Source organism: Eurytemora carolleeae, unplaced genomic scaffold, assembly GCF_000591075.1.
Source record: "Eurytemora carolleeae unplaced genomic scaffold, Eaff_2.0 scaffold131, whole genome shotgun sequence".
NCBI lineage: Eukaryota > Metazoa > Arthropoda > Copepoda > Calanoida > Temoridae > Eurytemora > Eurytemora carolleeae.
The window spans coordinates 235,736-255,947 of record NW_019396496.1 but is presented as its reverse complement, the minus strand read 5'-3'; the positions used below and the strand labels follow the sequence as shown (position 1 = coordinate 255,947).

General features: G+C 32.5%; 1 protein-coding gene across 1 annotated transcript; it reads right to left on the bottom strand.

The window, feature by feature from the left end:
• Positions 1–567: 567 nt before the first annotated feature.
• Positions 568–16,676, bottom strand: LOC111704376 (extended synaptotagmin-3). The gene is made up of 15 exons (XM_023476603.1): positions 16,607–16,676; positions 14,081–14,189; positions 12,890–12,926; positions 12,450–12,559; positions 9,988–10,098; positions 9,023–9,238; positions 8,639–8,743; positions 7,251–7,376; positions 6,691–6,847; positions 6,059–6,129; positions 4,866–4,981; positions 4,603–4,685; positions 3,956–4,050; positions 1,318–1,418; positions 568–846 (listed from the first exon to the last, which is right to left on the bottom strand). The coding sequence occupies exons 1-15, from the start codon at positions 16,617–16,619 to the stop codon at positions 689–691; spliced, it is 1,608 nt and encodes a 535-aa protein (XP_023332371.1). The 5' UTR covers positions 16,620–16,676; the 3' UTR covers positions 568–688.
• Positions 16,677–20,212: the final 3,536 nt, after the last annotated feature.

Below are 20,212 nucleotides of genomic sequence, written 5' to 3'. Positions count from 1 at the left end.
TCATACAGAAAGTCACATCATGGGCGTATTGGGATGGGCCCGAAAGCCCCCCCCCCCCATATTTGGTTCCTTAAACAATTAACATTTTTTCCATTCTAGTTATTAGTCATTAGTAATGAATTTAATACTCTATTTTTTTCTTAATACCGTTTTTTGAAGGGGTGAACAACGAACGCTATGGGGGTTACAAAAAAAATTCACCACCCCCCCCTGGACTGTAAAACCTCCAATACACCCCTGGGTCAGATCTTGATGCATGAAGGTTATGTATGGTGTAGCAATGACTATGTAGGGAGTAGTCACACAGTAACTTATTTAATAATTCAAAATAATTATTGCTAATATAACAATATCAATTAAAATTTTATTCTATATTTATTAATGTTATACAAACCTTAGCAAATTATTAGCTAAGTAAAGGAACACTGTTAAAACAAACCTTAGCAAGATTATATTATTATTATTATTATTATTATTATTATTTTTTATATAAACTTTGGTTCACTTACTTTTATCCCCTTCATCATTTATTACATAAAAAATACAAGGAGATTTGTCTGAAATCAATGAAATTTTGCATGCTAATTTATTCCTTCTTTAATTACGTACATTTGTACAAAATAATAATTTAAAAATCTAAATTAATTTATTAATCACAAAATAATCCTTATGTTAACATTTTGGTAGATTAGCCCTGATGCTGTGTAGTATCTGCCGGAAACCTGAGTTTGGCGGACAATGTGATTGTCTGGGACGGATATTTAGGATCTAATGAGACGATCTCCTTGGTTTTATCTGAACCTAGGAGAGAAGATAAACTCAGCTGAACCTCACCAAGGGATTTTCCTAAACACAAGGAAATATCTTCTTTGAGTTTTGTCAATTTAAAACTTAATTTAACTTTACTAGACGACTTTAAACTATTAAAACTATAATTTTGATCCTCTACTTACGAATACGATATATTTATTCTTTTGGTATAGATGTACAAATTTGTACGATGATAATAAACTCGTCTTCTATAAACGCGGCATTTACGCATAAACAAAAGATTGAAATGAAAACCAAAATATTTGTCCAAAACAATGTTAGAAATTGTCATCATATTAAAAAAAAATATATCACTGAAGCACACATTATTAAGGTTGTTTTAAATTCTTAAATGGTCGTGAGAATCACGTTCTAAATCTTCAGTAAAAAGATTTTTATAAACATTTAAATCTGAATGTGGGAGATCGATTTCATTATTGGTTTTTTAGTTCAATAATTAAGAAAAAGGTAAGAAGCTTAATCTCAAGAAATATTAGTTTTACTTACTTGACTCAGTATCTTCCAGTTTAATAGTTAAAGATTGAGTTTTCCAGTTTTGTTGAAGACTGAAACTTGTTCCAAAGTTGAAACTAGCTTGCTGGGTGTCCCTGTGCATACAATTTACAGTATTTCATATGTACATATGTACGTGTCCAGTACTATATAAATACGTTTCAGTCGATCGTATCTACGCCATTTAGGTCCAAATTCAGTTACGTACATGTCAATATAAAGTATATTGTCCTAGCATAGGTCAATGTACAGTGTATTTTATACTTACTTATGAGTGTTCAATGTATGTACTGTCTACGTGTACTTGTCAGTTTACAATGTACTGACTAGGTGTACTTGTCAGTGTACAATGTACTGACTACGTGTACTTGTCAGTTTACAATGTACTGACTACGTTTACTTGTCAGTTTACAATGTACTGACTACGTGTACTTGTCAGTGTACAATGCACTGACTACGTGTTCTTGTCAGTGCAAAATGTACTGTCTTCGTGTTCTTGTCAGTGTACAATGTACTGTCTATGTGTACTTGTCAGGGAACAATGAACTGTCTACTTGTACTTGTCAGTGAACAATGTACTGTCTGCGTGTTCTTGTCAGTGTACAATGTACTGTCTATGTGTACTTGTCAGGGAACAATGAACTGTCTACTTGTACTTGTCAGTGAACAATGTACTGTCTACTTGTACTTGTCAGTGTACAATGTACTGTCTACGTGTACTTGTCAGTGAACAATTTACTGTCTACTTGTACTTGTCAGTGTACAATGTATTGTCTACGTGTACTTGTCAGTGAACAATGTACTGTCCACGCGTACTTGTCAAGTTGTCCGTTTATAATGTACATACAGTATACAAATATATCAGTTTACCATGTTCAGTCTATAGTACATGTCAGCATTTATAAATTACTGCACTCGGTACATGTCTATGTACAGCGGTACTGCCTATGTACATGTCAGTGTGTACAGTTATACTTTATAAATATCAGCGTGAATGTTCAACAGATTTGTACTTTTATTGAAAAATGCACATTTTTTCTGTGATTTTTGGTAAATTATCTCCATGTGCAGAGTCTGAAACTTAAGAGAGTTGGTAAAAAAACAAAAACTACTTTTTCTTTGGTGTAGAGTGTTGCAATACTTCCTTTGTACTATTAGGATATAACTTTAATAAAACTGTGTTTATAGTTTTTCCAACTCAGATTAACCCCACTAAAACCTTAACAAATGGGCGACCTCAATATTGAAACTGAGTTTCAAAAGTTGCCTACTCAATGCTTGGGTATCAAACTGTTTTATAATTTGTGAATTTACCAAGACTCTGAAACTTAAGAAATTGCATGACCACGAAACTTGGTTTTGTGGTTTGGAGTAGAGCTTGAGGATTGATCAATTACCAACGGTTAAATATCGATAAAATCTTATCTAAACCAAAAGTGCCACCACAGTCCAAAATACTTTTTATTTTCCACATTGGATTTAGAACCATGACATGTCTATATAGGGATTAACCTTAAGATTCCACCTCTCTGTGGGTGGATGGATCGTGGGGCCCTAAAATGATTTGAGTCACATTGTAAAAAAGTTCACATGCCGCGGTTATTATACAATTCCGGAACCTAGTCGCCATTTTAATATCTTAAACCTAGACGAAGCTCATCACCAGGGATGGAGTTTAGAGGAGTAGGGTCGTGTAAAAGCTAAGCCCTTACCCCTGGAAAAGTAGCCATTGGTATTTTCAGGGGATAAGATCATAAGATCGGCCCCTCCACTTGAAAAAAATCCTTTATACGCCCCTGCTTACCGCATTTTTGGTGGAAGGGGGGGGGGGGGGGGGGTTAAATTTAATTTCCCGTTTTTTGTTAGTTTCAACGGCAATATGTGAGAAACAAATGTTTAAACCTTTTAAGATGAAATTAAAAATGTTACATAAAAATACGATCGCAAAGCTCTAAAAGCAGGTCTAAAAGTCTAAAATTTTAAAACAATTGAAAGAATTTTAAGGTTTGGTCCTTCGCCACTTTGAATCTTGTTTGTTTTGAGGGGTTCATGCCATTTTTAGCACCTCAATAAAAATATATCGCCCACGTTCTAATCTGGACGCAAACTGCAGTTTTAGTGTGACCTATACAATATACAATTTATACGCAATTTAATGGACTCTCAAGCCTACAATTTTCAATGTGATCAGGTTAGATTATTTACACTAACAGGGTGTCCCAAAACACTATCAATAGAACTGTTGACATCATTCTACGTGAACCTCTGACTTCGAGATTGAGAAACAGTTTTCGGAATTCAACATTTTGCACTCAAAAAGCACGACGATATTTCCACATTACGGATATCAGATAAAGGTTTCAAGGGTCCACGATCCACCCCTTATAATTTGGAGAATCATATGAAAACTTTACAATGACATTCCCTGTATGAAGCGGTTTAGCAACTATAAGTTTCCTTTAATCACGGAATAAAGATATTGCAAACAAAATGCATAAATATGCACTTTTGAATATTTTCCCTGGTTTAGCAACGCAGCAAAGTTTTCAATCTTTTATTCTCTAAATTCTCGCATGAAAGATAGCAAATGTAATGAAATAGGAAACTATGGATGATTTTTTAATCAACTAACCTGGCAATTTCGCTCTGCTGAGTATAGTTAGCGACCATGATGCTGGCACGCGGAGAGGGGATGTGAGATGCCGCTAATCCAGTTCCATCAGAATACTTTAAAATTAAAATGATTTTTAAGTTTTATAAAAAAGAAAAGAACTCATTCTTCAGTGATTTAGCATGAAGAAAAAAGAACTTGCAGTTGTAAGGCAAATATTTGCAATGCGGAAAAAATTGCAAGGCAACACTTTAACAGTTGGCACTATGCCATGGGACAAAGTTGCCAAGTAACCATTTTTCCAAGTAAACTTTGACATGTGACTGCTTTGACAATTGACAATTTTCCCTGTTGACAAACATGTCAGTTGATAATTTTGCCAGTTGACAGGTGGCAATTTGCCAGTTAACAAATTGCCACTCAGAAAATACAAGCATTTTAACCTAGCAAGATTATTAGCTATGTAAAGGAACACTGTTAAAACAAATCCTTAGCAAATTATTAGCTCACTTAAGGAACACTGTTAAAACAAACCTTAGCAAATTATTAGCTCAGTTAAGGAACACTGTTAAAACAAATCCTTAGCAAATTATTAGCTCAGTTAAGGAACACTGTTAAAACAAACCTTAGCAAGATTATTAAGTATAAGGAACACTGTTAAAACAAACCTTAGCAAGATTATTAGCTGAGTAAAGGAATACTGTTAAAACAGCTTCAGTGGATCCAGGGAAAAGCCTTGATGTCGCAGATCCTAAAATAAAAAAAAACATTTTTAAAATTTTCTTTTTTTTGGGTTTATAAGTTTTAGAGGGTTACCCAGAAAAGATGAGACTTCGAAGACGACTGTACGGACCTTTTTGAGTATTTTTTTACATTAGAATGGTTTCCGGTCGTTTTTGAAGTCTCATATTTTGTGGGTACTCAGCTGAACCTGGAGTTGAGATTAAAGGTTGCCAGGCCATTTCCAATTCAATTTCTCCTCCCAACTTCTCATATTTAGATTTCCGTCCAGGCACTGCCTGAAGGGTGGCTTGGACCAATCTAATACTAACAGTGATTAGGCTTGCTACTAACTCCTCAGTTTTTTTCATTTTAAGAAATTTTGATAATAATAATCAATGGGATGGACCAGTGGATGAATTAGTCTGGTCCATAGAATTGATTAGAATGGTAGATAGGATGGATTAGAATGGTTCATGGGTTTGATTAGTCTGGTCCATAGAATTGATTAGAATGGTAGATAGGATGGATTAGTCTGGTCCATAGAATTGATTAGAATGGTAGATAGGATGGATTAGAATGGTTCATGGGTTTGATTAGAATGGTAGATGTGATGGATTAGAATGATCCATAGTATTGATTAGAATGGTAGATGGGATGGATTAGAATGGTCCATAGTATTGATTAGAATGGTAGATAGGATGGATTAGAATGGTCCATGGGATAGATTAGAATGGTCCATGGGATGGATTAGAATGGTTCATGAGATGAACTAGAATGGTCTATGGGATGGATTAGAATGGTCCATGGCATGGATTGGAATTGTCCATTATAGAATTGATTAGAATGGCTCATGGGATGGATTAGAATGGTCCAGTGGATGGATTAGAATGATCCATGGGATTGATTAGATTGGTCCAGTGGATGGATTAGAATGGTCCAGTGGATGGATTAGAATGGTCCAGTGGATGAATTAAAATGGTCCAGTGGATGGATTAGAATGATCCATGGGATTGATTAGAATGGTCCAGTGGATGGATTAGAATGGTCCAGTGGATGGATTAGAATGGTCCAGTGGATGGTTCAGTGAATGGATTAGAATGGTTCAGTGGATGGATTAGAATGATCCATTTGATTGATTATAATGGTTCAGTGGATGGATTAGAATGGTTCAGTGGATGGATTAGAATGATTAATTGGATTGATTAGAATGGTTCAGAGGATGGATTAGAATGGTTCAGTGGATGGATTAGAATGGTTCAGTGGATGGATTAGAATGACCCATAAGATGGACTAAAATGATCCATTGGATGGACTAAAAATGTAAAGAACTTGCCAAAGTCCATGTGTTTTCACGGTCATAAACCATAAGAATTAATCAACTTATCGCGAGGACTAGATTACCTGGATTGCAATGGCTGGCTGCTAGGTAGAGGGGTTGACTGATCACTGCCTAATGCGGCTGAATTTGATCCCTAAATTTTTTTTAAATAAAAAATATTTTTTTTTAAATGTCTTCGATTTTTTTTCAGTTCTGTACTACAACCAAATTGGGACATGCCAATATCAAACTAACAGAAAGTTTTTCTTTGACTTGAATCTTTTTCATTTGTGAGTATCTAAATAATACAAAGCTTCATCCACATACTTTGCTTGTCTGTCTTGGGGTATGTTTGTTTGTATCAAATAAACGTATAGTTGGTGGAAGGTTGAACCAAACCAGATTAGAAATAAATGATGGAGACCACTTCTTCAGTAAATATATTTCGAAATTTCCTTGATGTCCTCATCAGTACTCTAGGTTGGGGGTCAAATAAACGTAAAAACGGCGGAACTGATCGAGCCCAACATTTTTAATGTCCCCAGGGAAGGTTTATGGTTGGTCGAAGCTGAAAATTTTGCACGAAAATAATTTTGCATATTTTTATCGGAAAAATCCGCGAGAATTTAAGAATTTAAGAGTTCGAAGCTAAAATTGGGTTTGAGAAATGGGCCGCGAAGCTCTAAAAAAAGCCTAGCTACTATAAAATTTATACCTTAGTTATTTGTGTAGTAAGAAAATGAGGCTGTTGCATAAAGTTCTTGACATCAATAGCAGCATAACCCAGGAACTCATCTTTACTGGAGTGATCTTTATCATACATATTTATCTCAAGGATATGTCCGTCCAATAGTTCCAGCGGAAATTCATACCTGGACAAAAGGAATATTTTTAGCACTGTACATTTTTTAGCTCCTAAAATGAGAGAGATATATTTGTTTTACTATCTGAAAATTGTAATTATACGGCTATACATTTTGACATCGACAATGGTTTTGTTTCCTACAAATCGTTCACATTTACGTTAGTTTTAAAGGATAAATCAGAGGTGTAGTGTACACCGGAAACATGGGAGAACATTTGTTTTCATGTCAAACTAAATTTTGTATTGTAATATTCACCGTAATCCAACAAGAAGGAGATGGTTCATTTTATGTACCGTTTTACTCTGTCTATATGTAGTCTGAATGTATTCTGTATAACTTGCTTTAGCTGCCTAAAAGTCGGCCCTGTACATCAAATGAACCGGAATTTCAAATCAGAGTTGGTTATTACCATTCCTCCCATGTGGCCTCTACAGTATTCTTGACAACTGTTGACCTCCACTCCTGACCTCCGACTCCGAGGATGCCAAATACGTCAGGTTTATCCTGACCTACCAGTTTCCTCACTCCACCTCGCCTTTACAAAATACATCACGTTAAACTAAGGTAAATTTCACGTAAAATTGCAATCAATCATAAATATCATAAATAAATAAAAAAATCAGAAATAAATAAAAAAATCAGAAATAAATAAATAAATTATTGTAAAGATATTGAGAAAAAAACAAAATGTCTTGAATAGCTAATGTATTTAACCGAATACATTTGTTTTCTCATACTTGTGAGTAAAATCAAAGCTACAGGAGCTACAAGGACACAAAGTCGTACCAATAAAGTCATATAAAATATCAAAAATTATTATTAAATTATTAATAATTTATGAGCCAAAAAATTCTTAGTAGTCCCTTAAACTGATCTAATAAATAACTAATAAACTAACCTAGGTAGTCCATTAACAGATATAAACTAACCTGGGTAGTCCATTAACAGATCTAAACAAACCTGGGCAGTACTTTAACAGATCTAAACTAACCTGGGTAGTCCATTAACAGATCTAAACTAACCTGAGTAGTCCATTAACAGATCTTAACTAACCTGGGTAGTCCATTAACAGATCTAAACTAACCTGGGTAGTCCATTAACAGATCTAAACTAACCTGGGATGTCCTTTAACAGATCTAAACTAACCTGGGTAGTCCATTAACAGATCTAAACTAACCTGAGTAGTCCATTAACAGATCTAAACTAACCTGGGTAGTCCATTAACAGATCTAAACTAACCTGGGTAGTCCATTAACAGATCTAAACTAACCTGGGTAGTCCATTAACAGATCTAAACTAACCTGGGCAGTACTTTAACAGATCTAAACTAACCTGGGTAGTCCATTAACAGATCTAAACTAACCTGGGTAGTCCATTAACAGATCTAAACTAACCTGGGTAGTCCATTAACAGATATAAACTAACATGAGTAGTCCATTAACAGATCTAAACTAACCTGGGTAGTACTTTAACAGATCTAAACTAACCTGGGTAGTCCATTAACAGATCTAAGCTAACCTGGGTAGTCCATTAACAGATATAAACTAACCTGAGTAGTCCATTAACAGATATAAACTAACCTGAGTAGTCCATTAACAGATCTAAACTAACCTGGGTAGTCCATTAACAGATCTAAGCTAACCTGGGTAGTCCATTAACAGATATAAACTAACCTGAGTAGTCCATTAACAGATATAAACTAACCTGAGTAGTCCATTAACAGATCTAAACTAACCTGGGTAGTACTTTTACAGATCTAAACTAACCTGGGTAGTCCTTCAATAGATATAAACTAACCTGGGTAGTCCTTTAACAGATCTAAGTTTAACTCCAAGTATGCCTGATATCTGTGGTTGCCAGATCATCTGTGGATCTGCCGTCCAAGAGAGAGGAATTGTAATCCTGGAAAGAAATGAGTCTTTGCCCAAAACTCAAATTTTCTGATCCCTATATCTTTGCAACCTGATGATGCAAACTTTTGATATTTTAAACTTAGATTATTTGATCTACCAGAATTCATAATTTGAAATATCTAAGGTTTACTACATTTGGTGGCAAAGATATAAGGATTAGAAAAACAAAGTTTGCGACAAAGACCTAATTCATAAATGTTTTCATTAAAATCTTAGATTAAGAAAATTTATCAATTCAAGATGGAGACATTATATTTATTATCCCAACCTGTTCGGATAAACTGCATGCTTATTTAGATCTTCTAGAAGATCTTCTTTGATCTTTGCCTTGATAACAGGAAGATCAGCGATCTTTGCAAGTCCGTCAAAGTCGAAATCTATTTCTGGTTTAGTGAGGAAGAAGAACTGTATCCCTCCGACCAGAGGAAGTTCACTCATAGTTGGAGACAGAACAAGTCTACCCCGTCCTCCCAATTTTACATTCCTTAGCAAGCAGGAAAATATATTTTTACATTCCTTGGCAAGTAGGAAAATATATTTTTTACATTCCTTGGCAAGTAGGAAAATATATTTTTTACATTCCTTGGCAAGTAGGAAAATATATTTTTTACATTCCTTGGCAAGTAGGAAAATATATTTTTTACATTCCTTGGCAAGTAGGAAAATATGTTTTTTACATTTCTTGGCAAGTAGGAAAATATATTTGTTACATTCCTTGGCAAGTAGGAAAATATATTTTTTACATTCATTGGCAAGTAGGAAATTATATTTTTTACATTCACAAAGGAGTTAAGTCTTTGCAACACAAGGTTGAAAAGATTACAAAATTTGAGTTTGTGCCAAAGACTCAATTCCTTTTAGAATTTGAATGTATCAGACTTAAATCTTTGAAGGGCATTCTGAGCTGAAAACTTTAGATATCGAGATCAATGCTAGATCTTCTCTTTTTATTAATCTCAAGATTAGACTAATCTTTGTTTTTATCCTTGAAAGTGCATAAAATTTAACCAATCAGAGTGTCCATTGGAGAATCCGGACAGCCAATCAGAAGCCATAACATTCTGAAATGTTGCGCATTTGTTGCAATCCAGCAGGGATATCCAAAAGAGAGGATTAAGAAGAAATTCACAAGTGGATACAGTGATTTATCAATCGGCATTAAGGGTTTCCAATTCTAAAGTTTTCAGCTCAGTACATTGTAATAAATGTACAGTTTGTACAGTTTGAACCCACCTGACCCCACTAGAGACACCTAGGATTGAAACTTGGATATCTCCATCACCAATGTACACCAGATCAAAATCCATTGTTATCCTATTTAAATCAGACACTGCACTATGGGTCCTAAACATAAATTAGATTGAATGAGATTTAGAGAACGTAATTCAATAAAATAAATATAAAAATCCCAGCTCACCTAAAGTTGCAGTTTAGGAGTAAAATAAGAAAAGAAAGTAAAAAGTGTATGGTCTTGAGTCGGACGAAAAGCAGGTGTGGTACACATATATATATGTTTATAAAAGACCCAAAATTTTTCCAATTGTTCTAAAAAAATGTTATTTCTTCACATCTATCTTTTTAACAAAAGTGATTTTAAAAATCTTTCAAAGCACAACAGTTAAGCAATACTAACATCGTACATTGTCATCCTTTGCTTCATCCTATAACGTATTTACAGTACTTTTTTAAAACACACTATGAGTTTGAGTGCAGTTAAAACTTTGAAGAAAAAAAAACAATTAAAAAGATGGATGGAAAAAGTTCGAGAACGTAGTGTTTCCCATATTTGAAATAAGAAAACTATTCATGACCATATTTGAACAATTCGAAGACACCTTGCATGATTTCGTGAAATATGAAGATTATGTAAATTGATTATAACGGAGGGGGGGGGGATACAAAAGAAAATATTTTGAAATAAATATTATTATTATATTATTATATATCATTGTCTTTTCAGATAGGTTACTTCAAGTGCAAATATTGACTTATTTTATCCATGGGTTAAAGTCAGGGCTTAAAGTTAAAAGACTTTAAGTGACCCTCCATTTAATCACTACGGTAATTTTGAAACCTTAATCTAATTAAAAATGTAGTTTTTAGAGCTTTAAAAGTGATTAATTCTGTCAATTTTTCCATTGTTTCTGAAGCAAGAAATGCGCAAGTGACAAGACTACAATTTGTTTTCAAAAACAAAAACATGGATATCAATTCATACTTGATCAGAAAAAGCTTTTAAGGGTACAGTTGGGAATCGGATATACCTCGCTTTCAAGGGAGAGTCACTTGAAACTACGTTTACAGTCCCTTTAAGTGATCCCATCTTTGGCTTAATGACGTTCTGACTGACTACAGTTGGTTATTAATATCCTAATTTTGCATTTTAACGCTAGATAGGCCTATATAGTCCTACATAGTATATATTCCTGCTGCTTGCATGTATAAGCAATATTAGCTGAAATTTTGTGTAAACCCATAAGCTCATCCATGAAAAACATAATGGATTTTTTTTATCACCACTTAAACTCCAAACCCTGAAGTTTCAGATATTGCACACTTTGCTGGGTTTTGCAACATTTTAATCTTGCAATGAAAATTGGCCGAACCTTCTTTAGCCGAATTCTACGTGGAATTCTGCACTTTGCAATATATATACATGTGCATTAAATTCATTATACTCCCCCATTCAGCAATTAGGAACGTTTTAGCAGGTTTATATAATAGGATGAAGATTTATTTCTAATATTCTACTTTTAAATCAAGCAAATTCACCAATTATAATAAGAGTTCTAAAACATTGAATGGGCAAAAATCAACGGCATGGGGGGGGGAAGGAAAAGTAAGTGCCCCTTCTGTAGAATTCTTAAGAGAGAGGGGGGTTAGCGGGTACCCCCCCCCCCCTGCTTTCTAGAAATATACTTTTTCTCTCTTAAAACTGTAGAACACAAACAAAGCTGGATTTCCCTTGGAAATACACACATTTAACAAAGTTGGATTTCCCTTGGAAATCTACACATTTAACAAAGTTGGATTTCCCTTGGAAATCCACACATTTAACAAAGTCTTTGCAACAAATTCTTTCAAAAGGAAAGCAAAGAATATTTAAAGTTTATGAGTTTCTGTTTCTAAAAAACAAGAAATGGACACCTTTGTAGAGAAACCACAAATTAAAATAATAAATAATTCAAAAAACAAAACCGTACTTGATCAGAAAAAGCTTTTGAGGGTACCGTTGTAAATCAGGCGTTGCCATCTTTGCATTTAGGGTCAAATTAAATTGCGCTTACAGTCCCTTTAATTCAGCCAAATTTTAATAAAGTTTATCATTTAGCTAGCTAAGTTCTACATTTTGCATTAAATATTTGCACACATGTTTCCTTGCATACAAATTTAATATTTTCATAAAGAAAGAAGTATGTATAATGAAATTACAAATTATAAAAAATCTAATTTAAATAGTGCTTTTGATTAAAATTTTACAAATAATCTACCAAGGAACTGAGTTTTTGCCACAATCTTAAATCTCGGGATGAAAAGATAAAGGGATTGAAATAATCAGAGTTTGATGGCAAGTACTCAGTTCTCAGTTCTTTTTTTGTGATTTTGACTTTTTGCTACACCGTAAAGTTTAAGAACCACGATAAAGATATGGGTATAAATTATCGTAATTCAGGTTATTAATTGAAATTTTGTACCTGATATTTGTGATTTTTGGACGGACTTGTCCCAAGTTGATCCGAGTAAACTTAAAAGCTTTCCGTCCAAGGTTTAGAGTTGCAAGAGCACCCTGTACTAAGGGTTCAACCTGGATATAAGAAACTATATATCCGTCCTAGGTTCAGGGTTGCTATATTTCCGGACAAGGTTTTGTATTTTATTTTTAGTCAATTTTTTGTGAGTTGTTTTTTTCATTTCTTTAAAAAAATTTTAACAAGTTATCTTCTATCGGACCATTTTCTTTCTATCCTACGGGGTAAAGTCAATCAAATTTATTTATTTCTGTTAGCTAAGTATACTCACAAGGATAAACAACATTTTAATTTTTTTGTTTGCACTTGAACAGAGTAAAAATCTCCAAACTTTCAACAAGTTTAAATTTGACTCTGATATGGTTGACTCTGTATTTAAAGCTTACCCTTGAGTTTAGAACCCTTGTTCCCATCTCACTCACCCTGTAAAAATATATAATTAATATTTACAGTCTAGCGATGTACAGTTAGACCCATACTAATGTGGAATAGGACTTAGGACTCAAGTTCTGATCTAAAATAGTTCAATAAACAGGAGACACAGAAATTGTGCAGTGTACACAGACTCATTTCACTTAATAAGTTGATTTTTAGATAAAAACTGCAAAAGTTTACTTAAATGCTTTCTAACTATTCCACAGTTTTTTGGGTGTCACTGTAGTATCCTTAGAATCTAGAGGATCCTAAATGATAGGATCCAATCCATTTGGAAGAAATTTGGGATCTGGATACACCTCCTGAATATTTTTTTTTATTAGTCGTCTTGTTTCGCAAAATTTGTATGCCAAAACTTGATTCACCATTCAGAGATCTGAGGCTGAATTTTAAAGAATTTGAGCTGCGTCTCAAATCTAAGACACTGCATAAAACATTGTCGGTTCCAATTGAAATTGTATTCAGTGTTTTGGGATTTGAGCCGGCGCGCTCAATTGGAACCGGTGTTTCTGGGCTCTGAACGTAAATCAAATGCAACAAGTGCCGTCAGCTTTTATGATTAATTTTATTATAATTTTATGTTTTTTTACAGGAATTTTAAACAATAAGATCTTTCATACTTCTTGATTTTTCGATTAAAATGACGATTTTTTAAACTTATTTGAAACTCTCTGTTTTACTCTAGAACCTAAACAAAGAATGTAATTCTATGCAAATCAATAAAATGACGTAATGAGACAATGTTTACAAGGTTGCTACCTCCAAATCTTCATGGTTTATGAAGTTTTGATTTATAGACTTTAAATACGAAACAAATTGGATTTGATAAAATCTTTACATGAATAATAATATAAATAAGTTGACAATAAATAAAGTGAATTTTACAATTTAGAGTTTAAAAGAAACATAACTATGAACTATCAATTACTGCATATGTTTTATTTCAAATAAAACTTTTAAAAAACAAAATAATTATAATAATAAACTTCTTTCTTGTTTTTTTTTCCAAATCGATTAAGTAATCAATTTAGAAATTGATTTAACTAACTGCTATTTCCAAAAATTGGGATACGAGGTAGGATAAATAAGTTTTGAATTTTTTTAAGGGTCTAATCCAGACGTTTTAGCACAGAAAACAATACCTTGGTGAGAGTTGACCAAGAAGAGCTAAGAACCAGGCGTCCTGGCCTGCCGCCCCAGCCTGACCAGCTGATTCCACCTGCAGGGCCGCCGTCACCAAGCAGCTCAGCACTGTACAGTGTACATAATATACATGATAAATACGGGATATGTTTGCTGGGATTGGTCAGCTAAGATATTCTAAAGGGACTGTGTACTGAATTGTAAGCGACTCATCCTCTTTTTAAAAGAGTCTATCTAATTAACAATGGTATTATTTAAACCTTTCCCTATGGAAATATGATAGGGATATACTTGTTTCTCTCTCTAATTAAAAAAGTGCTAAAATACCCTCCATGCGAAGATGGCAATGCCGATTTACAACTGTACCCTTGAAATCTTTATCGGATCTATAATGTGGAAGATATTGTCGTTTTTCTAGATTTAAAAGTATTTAATTAAGACAATTCCGATATGTCAATTCCATGGTAGTAGAAATGCACAAGTCATTTTTGTGAAGAAATCAAAGTCGAAAATAATCATTTCTCTAAATTTTAAATTTTGAAATCCAATTCATGTATGATCAGAAAAAAACTTTTAAGGGTTCGGTTGAAAATCGGGCATTGTCATCTTTGCATTGAGGCTCACTAAAGATTACGCTCACAGTCCCTTTAAATATTCTAGTTTTTATAATCTCACTTACTGTCCCATTGAATATTCTAGTTTTTATAATCTCACTTACTGTCCCATTAAATATTCTAGTTTTTATAATCTCACTTACTGTCCCTATTCTAGTTTTTATAATCTCACTTACTGTCCCTTTAAATATTATAGTTTTTATAATCTCACTTACTGTCCCTATTCTAGTTTTTNTTATCAGGATTATCTGTATTATCTGTGTTATCTGTATTATCTGAATTATCTGTATTATCTGTCTTATCTGTATTATCAGGATTATCTGTATTATCTGTTTCATCTGGATTATCTGCATTCTCTGTATTATCAGGATTATCTGTATTATCTGTATTATCTGTATTATCTGTATTATCTGTATTATCTGGATTATCTGGATTATCTGGATTATCTGTATTATCTGTTTTATCTGGATTATCTGTATTATCTGTATTATTTGTTTCATCTGGATTATCTGTATTATCTGTATTATCAGGATTATCTGTATTATCTGTGTTATCTGTATTATCTGAATTATCTGTATTATCTGTATTATCTGGATTATCTGGATTATCTGTATTATCTGTGTTATCTGTATTATCTGAATTATCTGTATTATCTGTGTTATCTGTATTATCTGAATTATCTGTATTATCTGTATTATCTGTATTATCTGTATTATCTGTATTATCTGTATTATCTTCATAGTCAGTATTATCTGTATTATCTGTATTACATGCAGTATTATCTGCATTATCTGTGTTTTCTGTATTTACATTTGTATTATCTTTATTATCTGTACTACAGTAGTATCTGTATTACAGTATTATCTGTAGTATTATCTGTATTATCTGTATTATCTGTATTATCTTTATAATCTGTATTATCTGTATTGTCTGTTTCATCTGGATTATCTGTATTATCTGTATTATCAGGATTATCTGTATTGTCTGTATTATCTGTATTATCTGAATTATCTGTATTATCTGTATTATCTGTATTATCTGTATTATCTGTTTTATCTGGATTATCTTAATTATCTGTATTATCTGTATTATCTGAATTATCTGTATTATCTGTTTTGTCTGTATTATCTGCATTATCTGAATTATCTTTATTATCTGTATTATCTGTATTATCTGTATTACATGGAGTATTATCTGCAGTATTATCTACATTATCCGTATTTTCTGTATTATAATTATTTGCATTATCTGTACGATCTGTATTTACATTTGTATTATCTTTATTATCTGTATTACAGTAGTATCTGTATTACAGTATTATCTGTTTTATCTCTATTATCTGTATTATCTGTATTATCTGTATTATTAGGATTATCTGTTATATCTGTATTATCTGTACTAACTGTATGATCTATATAATTTGTATTATCTGTATTATATGTATTATCTTTACTACTTATATTATCAGTATTATCTTTATTATCTTTATTATATGTAGTATCTGTACTACTTGTATTTTCTGTATTATCTGTATTATCTGTATTTTCTGTGTTATCTGTATTACTTGTATTATATGTATTTTCTGTGTTATCTGAATTACTTGTATTATCTGTATTATCTGTATTAATTGAATCTAAATTAAACCATGAACATGATTTATTTTAATAATTTGATGTTTTCAAAAAGTAAATTAAAGAAAATATTAAAATACTAAGCAAAAATATTCTAAATATTAATACAAATTCTTAGTTTTAAATCCTCTTTTAATTTAAAAACCTTTTTGTTAAAAAAATTATTATCTGATTAAATGTTGTGTTTTATTTAAACTGTTTATGTCTTAAAATATAATTTAACATTTTAGTATTATTTTACATCAATTTTTTCATCTAAATTTTGTTAAACAAATCTCACATATTAGTTTCATTCTGGGTGAAGACTGAGTTTGAAACTAAACAGGATTTTCATCTGACAGAGCGAACCTGATTCTTGACATAATATTCTGCACATTTATAATATAATAAAAAATAAGAAAATATTAAACATTTAAACATTTACTTAAATTTATTTAAATTGTATTAGATTTACGTAGGTTTCTATTTCAACCCATTCATAGTAGGTTCTTTTATGATAAGAATATAAAAAAGACATGTAATATTCAAAATGGAATGTATGGGTACAGGAATTTACGGGTACAGGAATGTATGGGTACAGGAATGTATGAGTCCAGGAATGTATGGGTACAGGAATGTCTGGGTACAGGAATGTCTGGGTACAGGAATGTATAGGTACAGGAATGTATGGGTACAGGAATGTATGGGTACAGGAATGTATGGGTATGGGTACAGGAATGTATGGGTACAGGAATGTATGGGTACTGGAATGTATGGGTACAGGAATGTATGGGTACTGTACAGGTATGTATGGGTACAGGAATGTATGGGTACAGAAATGTATGGGTACAGGAATGTATGGGTACAGGAATGTATGGGTACAGGAATGTATGGGTACAGGAATGTATGGGTATAGGAATGTATGGGTACAGGAATGTGAAAGGATTGGTTAGACCTTGGAGTTATGTTTTGCTAACACTGTTCATTATAAGTTTAATCACATGAGAGATTCTTCTATTAGTCATTTGTTATAAAAACTATCCAATGAGAACTTTAGGTAATTAAAATATGAAATTGATGAATTCTACCCTGAAAGACCCCCCCTCCCCCTCCATATCTACCCTATGCACCCCCTTCCTCCCAAACTTCTTTTTGTTGTTTACTGTTTAATGGCTGGTTTATATGCTTGTCTTACTGACTGCCGAATGGAGTCCGTATAATACAGGATGTACAATAAATAATGAATACAGGACTGCATTAATACAAGGTGTACCTTAGCATGCTGAGGAACTCTCGATCAAATTTAAATGTTTTCACAATGGATATCCAGATCAACCTATTGCTATTGGAAGCAATCGTCCTCTTCTCTGCAGTCATGTTTACAAATTCATTAAATTGATTTCATGAGTTTTTGTTCATTCTTCTCACTTTATATTTAGAGGAAGTTTTTATAGATATTTTTTTTGATTCAGATCGTTAAATTGTTGCAAGTCGTCCAGGAAGAGTTGTAACATTTTACAATCATATAAATACAAAATATTATTTGTTTTCCTACACAGGGTGTATCAGAATCTTTCATTTTGATGATACAGGGTGTATCGATAATCATCCTGTATGAGGGTTTCCCATTAAAATGAAACTTTAAATCGTAAAATTTCTTAAACATTTTAAAATAATTATGCAGTGTAGTTTAACCTATCACCCCATAATTTAGACATCTAAGGGAATATTCACAACTTTTGAAAGGGGTTCATAGGACAAACAATGATTTCAATTTGCTATTTTTGAGTTCATTTGATTTTTTTTCATTTTTGAACGTTTAAGAAAAACCAACAACTGCGGATCTCACAATCTTGTTTATTTCAAATATTGAATTTTTTTATTTGAATTTTTTTTGACACCTTGTATAAAGAGATAAAACGCTGTTTCTTGTTTTCAAGTTTGTGGCTTTGATGCCCATTTTTAAAAGACGGAAAATAAAGATTTTTACGATCCGTTTTATTACCCAGGGCCGGGGTTTCTACAGGATGAGTCAATTTATATTCTTTAATTCCTCGGATTGAGTAAATATCTGAATTCAGCGATGAAATGGGTTAATATTAAAACTCCAAAATGATCTGAAGTTGATTTGTTTTAATTTTTAATTTATTCGTGTTTTTCTATCTGCTCGAAAACTTGGTTTGGCGCGGATCGAGAAATTTTGAATTAAATGTAAAGTTTTTTGGCAATTAAATATACTTGAGGCCGAATTTAAAGAATTTGAGCCACGACTTAAATTTAAGCCGCGGCTCAAATATGGTTGGTTTTACTTAAAATTGTGTTAATTATTTCAAGATTCAAGCCGGCGCTCAATTAAAACCGGTTTGTGGGGGTTTTGAGACGCGGCTTAAATTCATAAATAAAACACGTTGATAATTCGGTGAAGGGAAACCTGGAGAGCTCATTATCTATCTAATATAATAGATTTATTTCATCTTCAAAGCTTTAACGAATACTTTTGAATTTATGAGTTAAACTATTTGAATTTAAGTTTGTCATGAAATTAATTAGTTTGTGAATTTTTTCCGATTTTTCATTGTTCAATTTCTTTAAAAATTTATCTTTTCATGGGCTAATCTCCAAACATTGATAAACATTGGTAACATAAACTGAATTCTTTTGGTTCATCAATGTCGAGCACCGTGGCTAGCATTAAAAATACTTAATTGTATGTAAAAATATTGACAGATATTTAAAAAAAAATTGGGAATTCAACATAACATTATAACAACAACAAAAGTATATGATGTAAGTATACACGAAGTAAAATATAATTGCAAAAATCTAAAAAAAGATTTAAATTATGATAACATTTTTTTTAATGTACAAAATTAACTTCAAAGGAACACGAGTGCAAAATATTTGTTGCATTTTGTATTTCTAAGATTATAAGAGACGTACTGCAGATTAGAGGGCTCAGTATGGACCGTTTTGTAATTAACATGTAATGGGGAATTATGAAGTGAGGGAGGGGGGCATAGGAAGTAACTCCGGATTTGGTTATAGGGGTCACTATATACACACAACCAAGGTTAAAAGTAATATTTTACTCGTAGACCAGAAACTAATATCTTAACAGTTTTTAGACAGATAATTTGGCTTTTCTACCCTTCTTGTTGTTTTTGTGAACATCCCCCGCCCCCTTCCCTCTTCAGTGTAATATTAATAAATCCGTATCCTTAAAGGCTTTTTTAATGCATTTAATTATTAATTCTTTGGCGTTTCGTTTTCCAAAACTTGATATTTTTTACTGTCCTAATTTAGAAAATGTAGAATGACTGGTGAACCTCGTGTAAAAAGTTATTTTGTTCATACTCAATTTTATTTGCTGATTTGTTTAAACTGTTTACAAATCAAATTCAAATATTTGTTTTGGGATTTTCTATCAGATGTTCTATTAAAGAATTAAATATTTTCAGGGGAATCTGTCACATCAGTGGGGGTAGTTGGGGTCAGGAGATGATCTTTCTATAAAAGTTGCAGTTTTTTTTGACACTTTTTGCATTTTTTATCGTTTCAAAATCAAAGTGCAAAAAAATTCGCAGCGTCTCTTAGTAATTTGCCAGATACAATATGCATCTATGCGATAAAATCCTTTGCACACCCTTCTGCAGTATTAACTAGGAATTTATAGAAGCTATCAAGATAGGATACTGCGAATAATTATGTTTATAAAGATGCAATTTGTTGGGATTCATGAGAGGGGAGGGAGGGAGGGAGGGAGGGAGGTCCTATAAAGTGAGAAAACAAATCAACTCAAATTTTGGTAAATATTAATTTCACAAAGATCTGTAGACTGTGTCTCCTGAACTGAAATATTTTTAAATCAATGTCAAAAATTGATATCTTTTCAATAAAAGTTAACATA

Coding starts and splice junctions, on each gene's coding strand:
- LOC111704376 (XM_023476603.1), bottom strand. Junction 12,927..14,080: donor CTTGGTCAACTCTCACCAAG/GTATTGTTTTCT, acceptor ATATTTTTACAG/GGTGAGTGAGATGGGAACAA. Junction 847..1,317: donor ACTGGAAGATACTGAGTCAA/GTAAGTAAAACT, acceptor CCTTGTGTTTAG/GAAAATCCCTTGGTGAGGTT.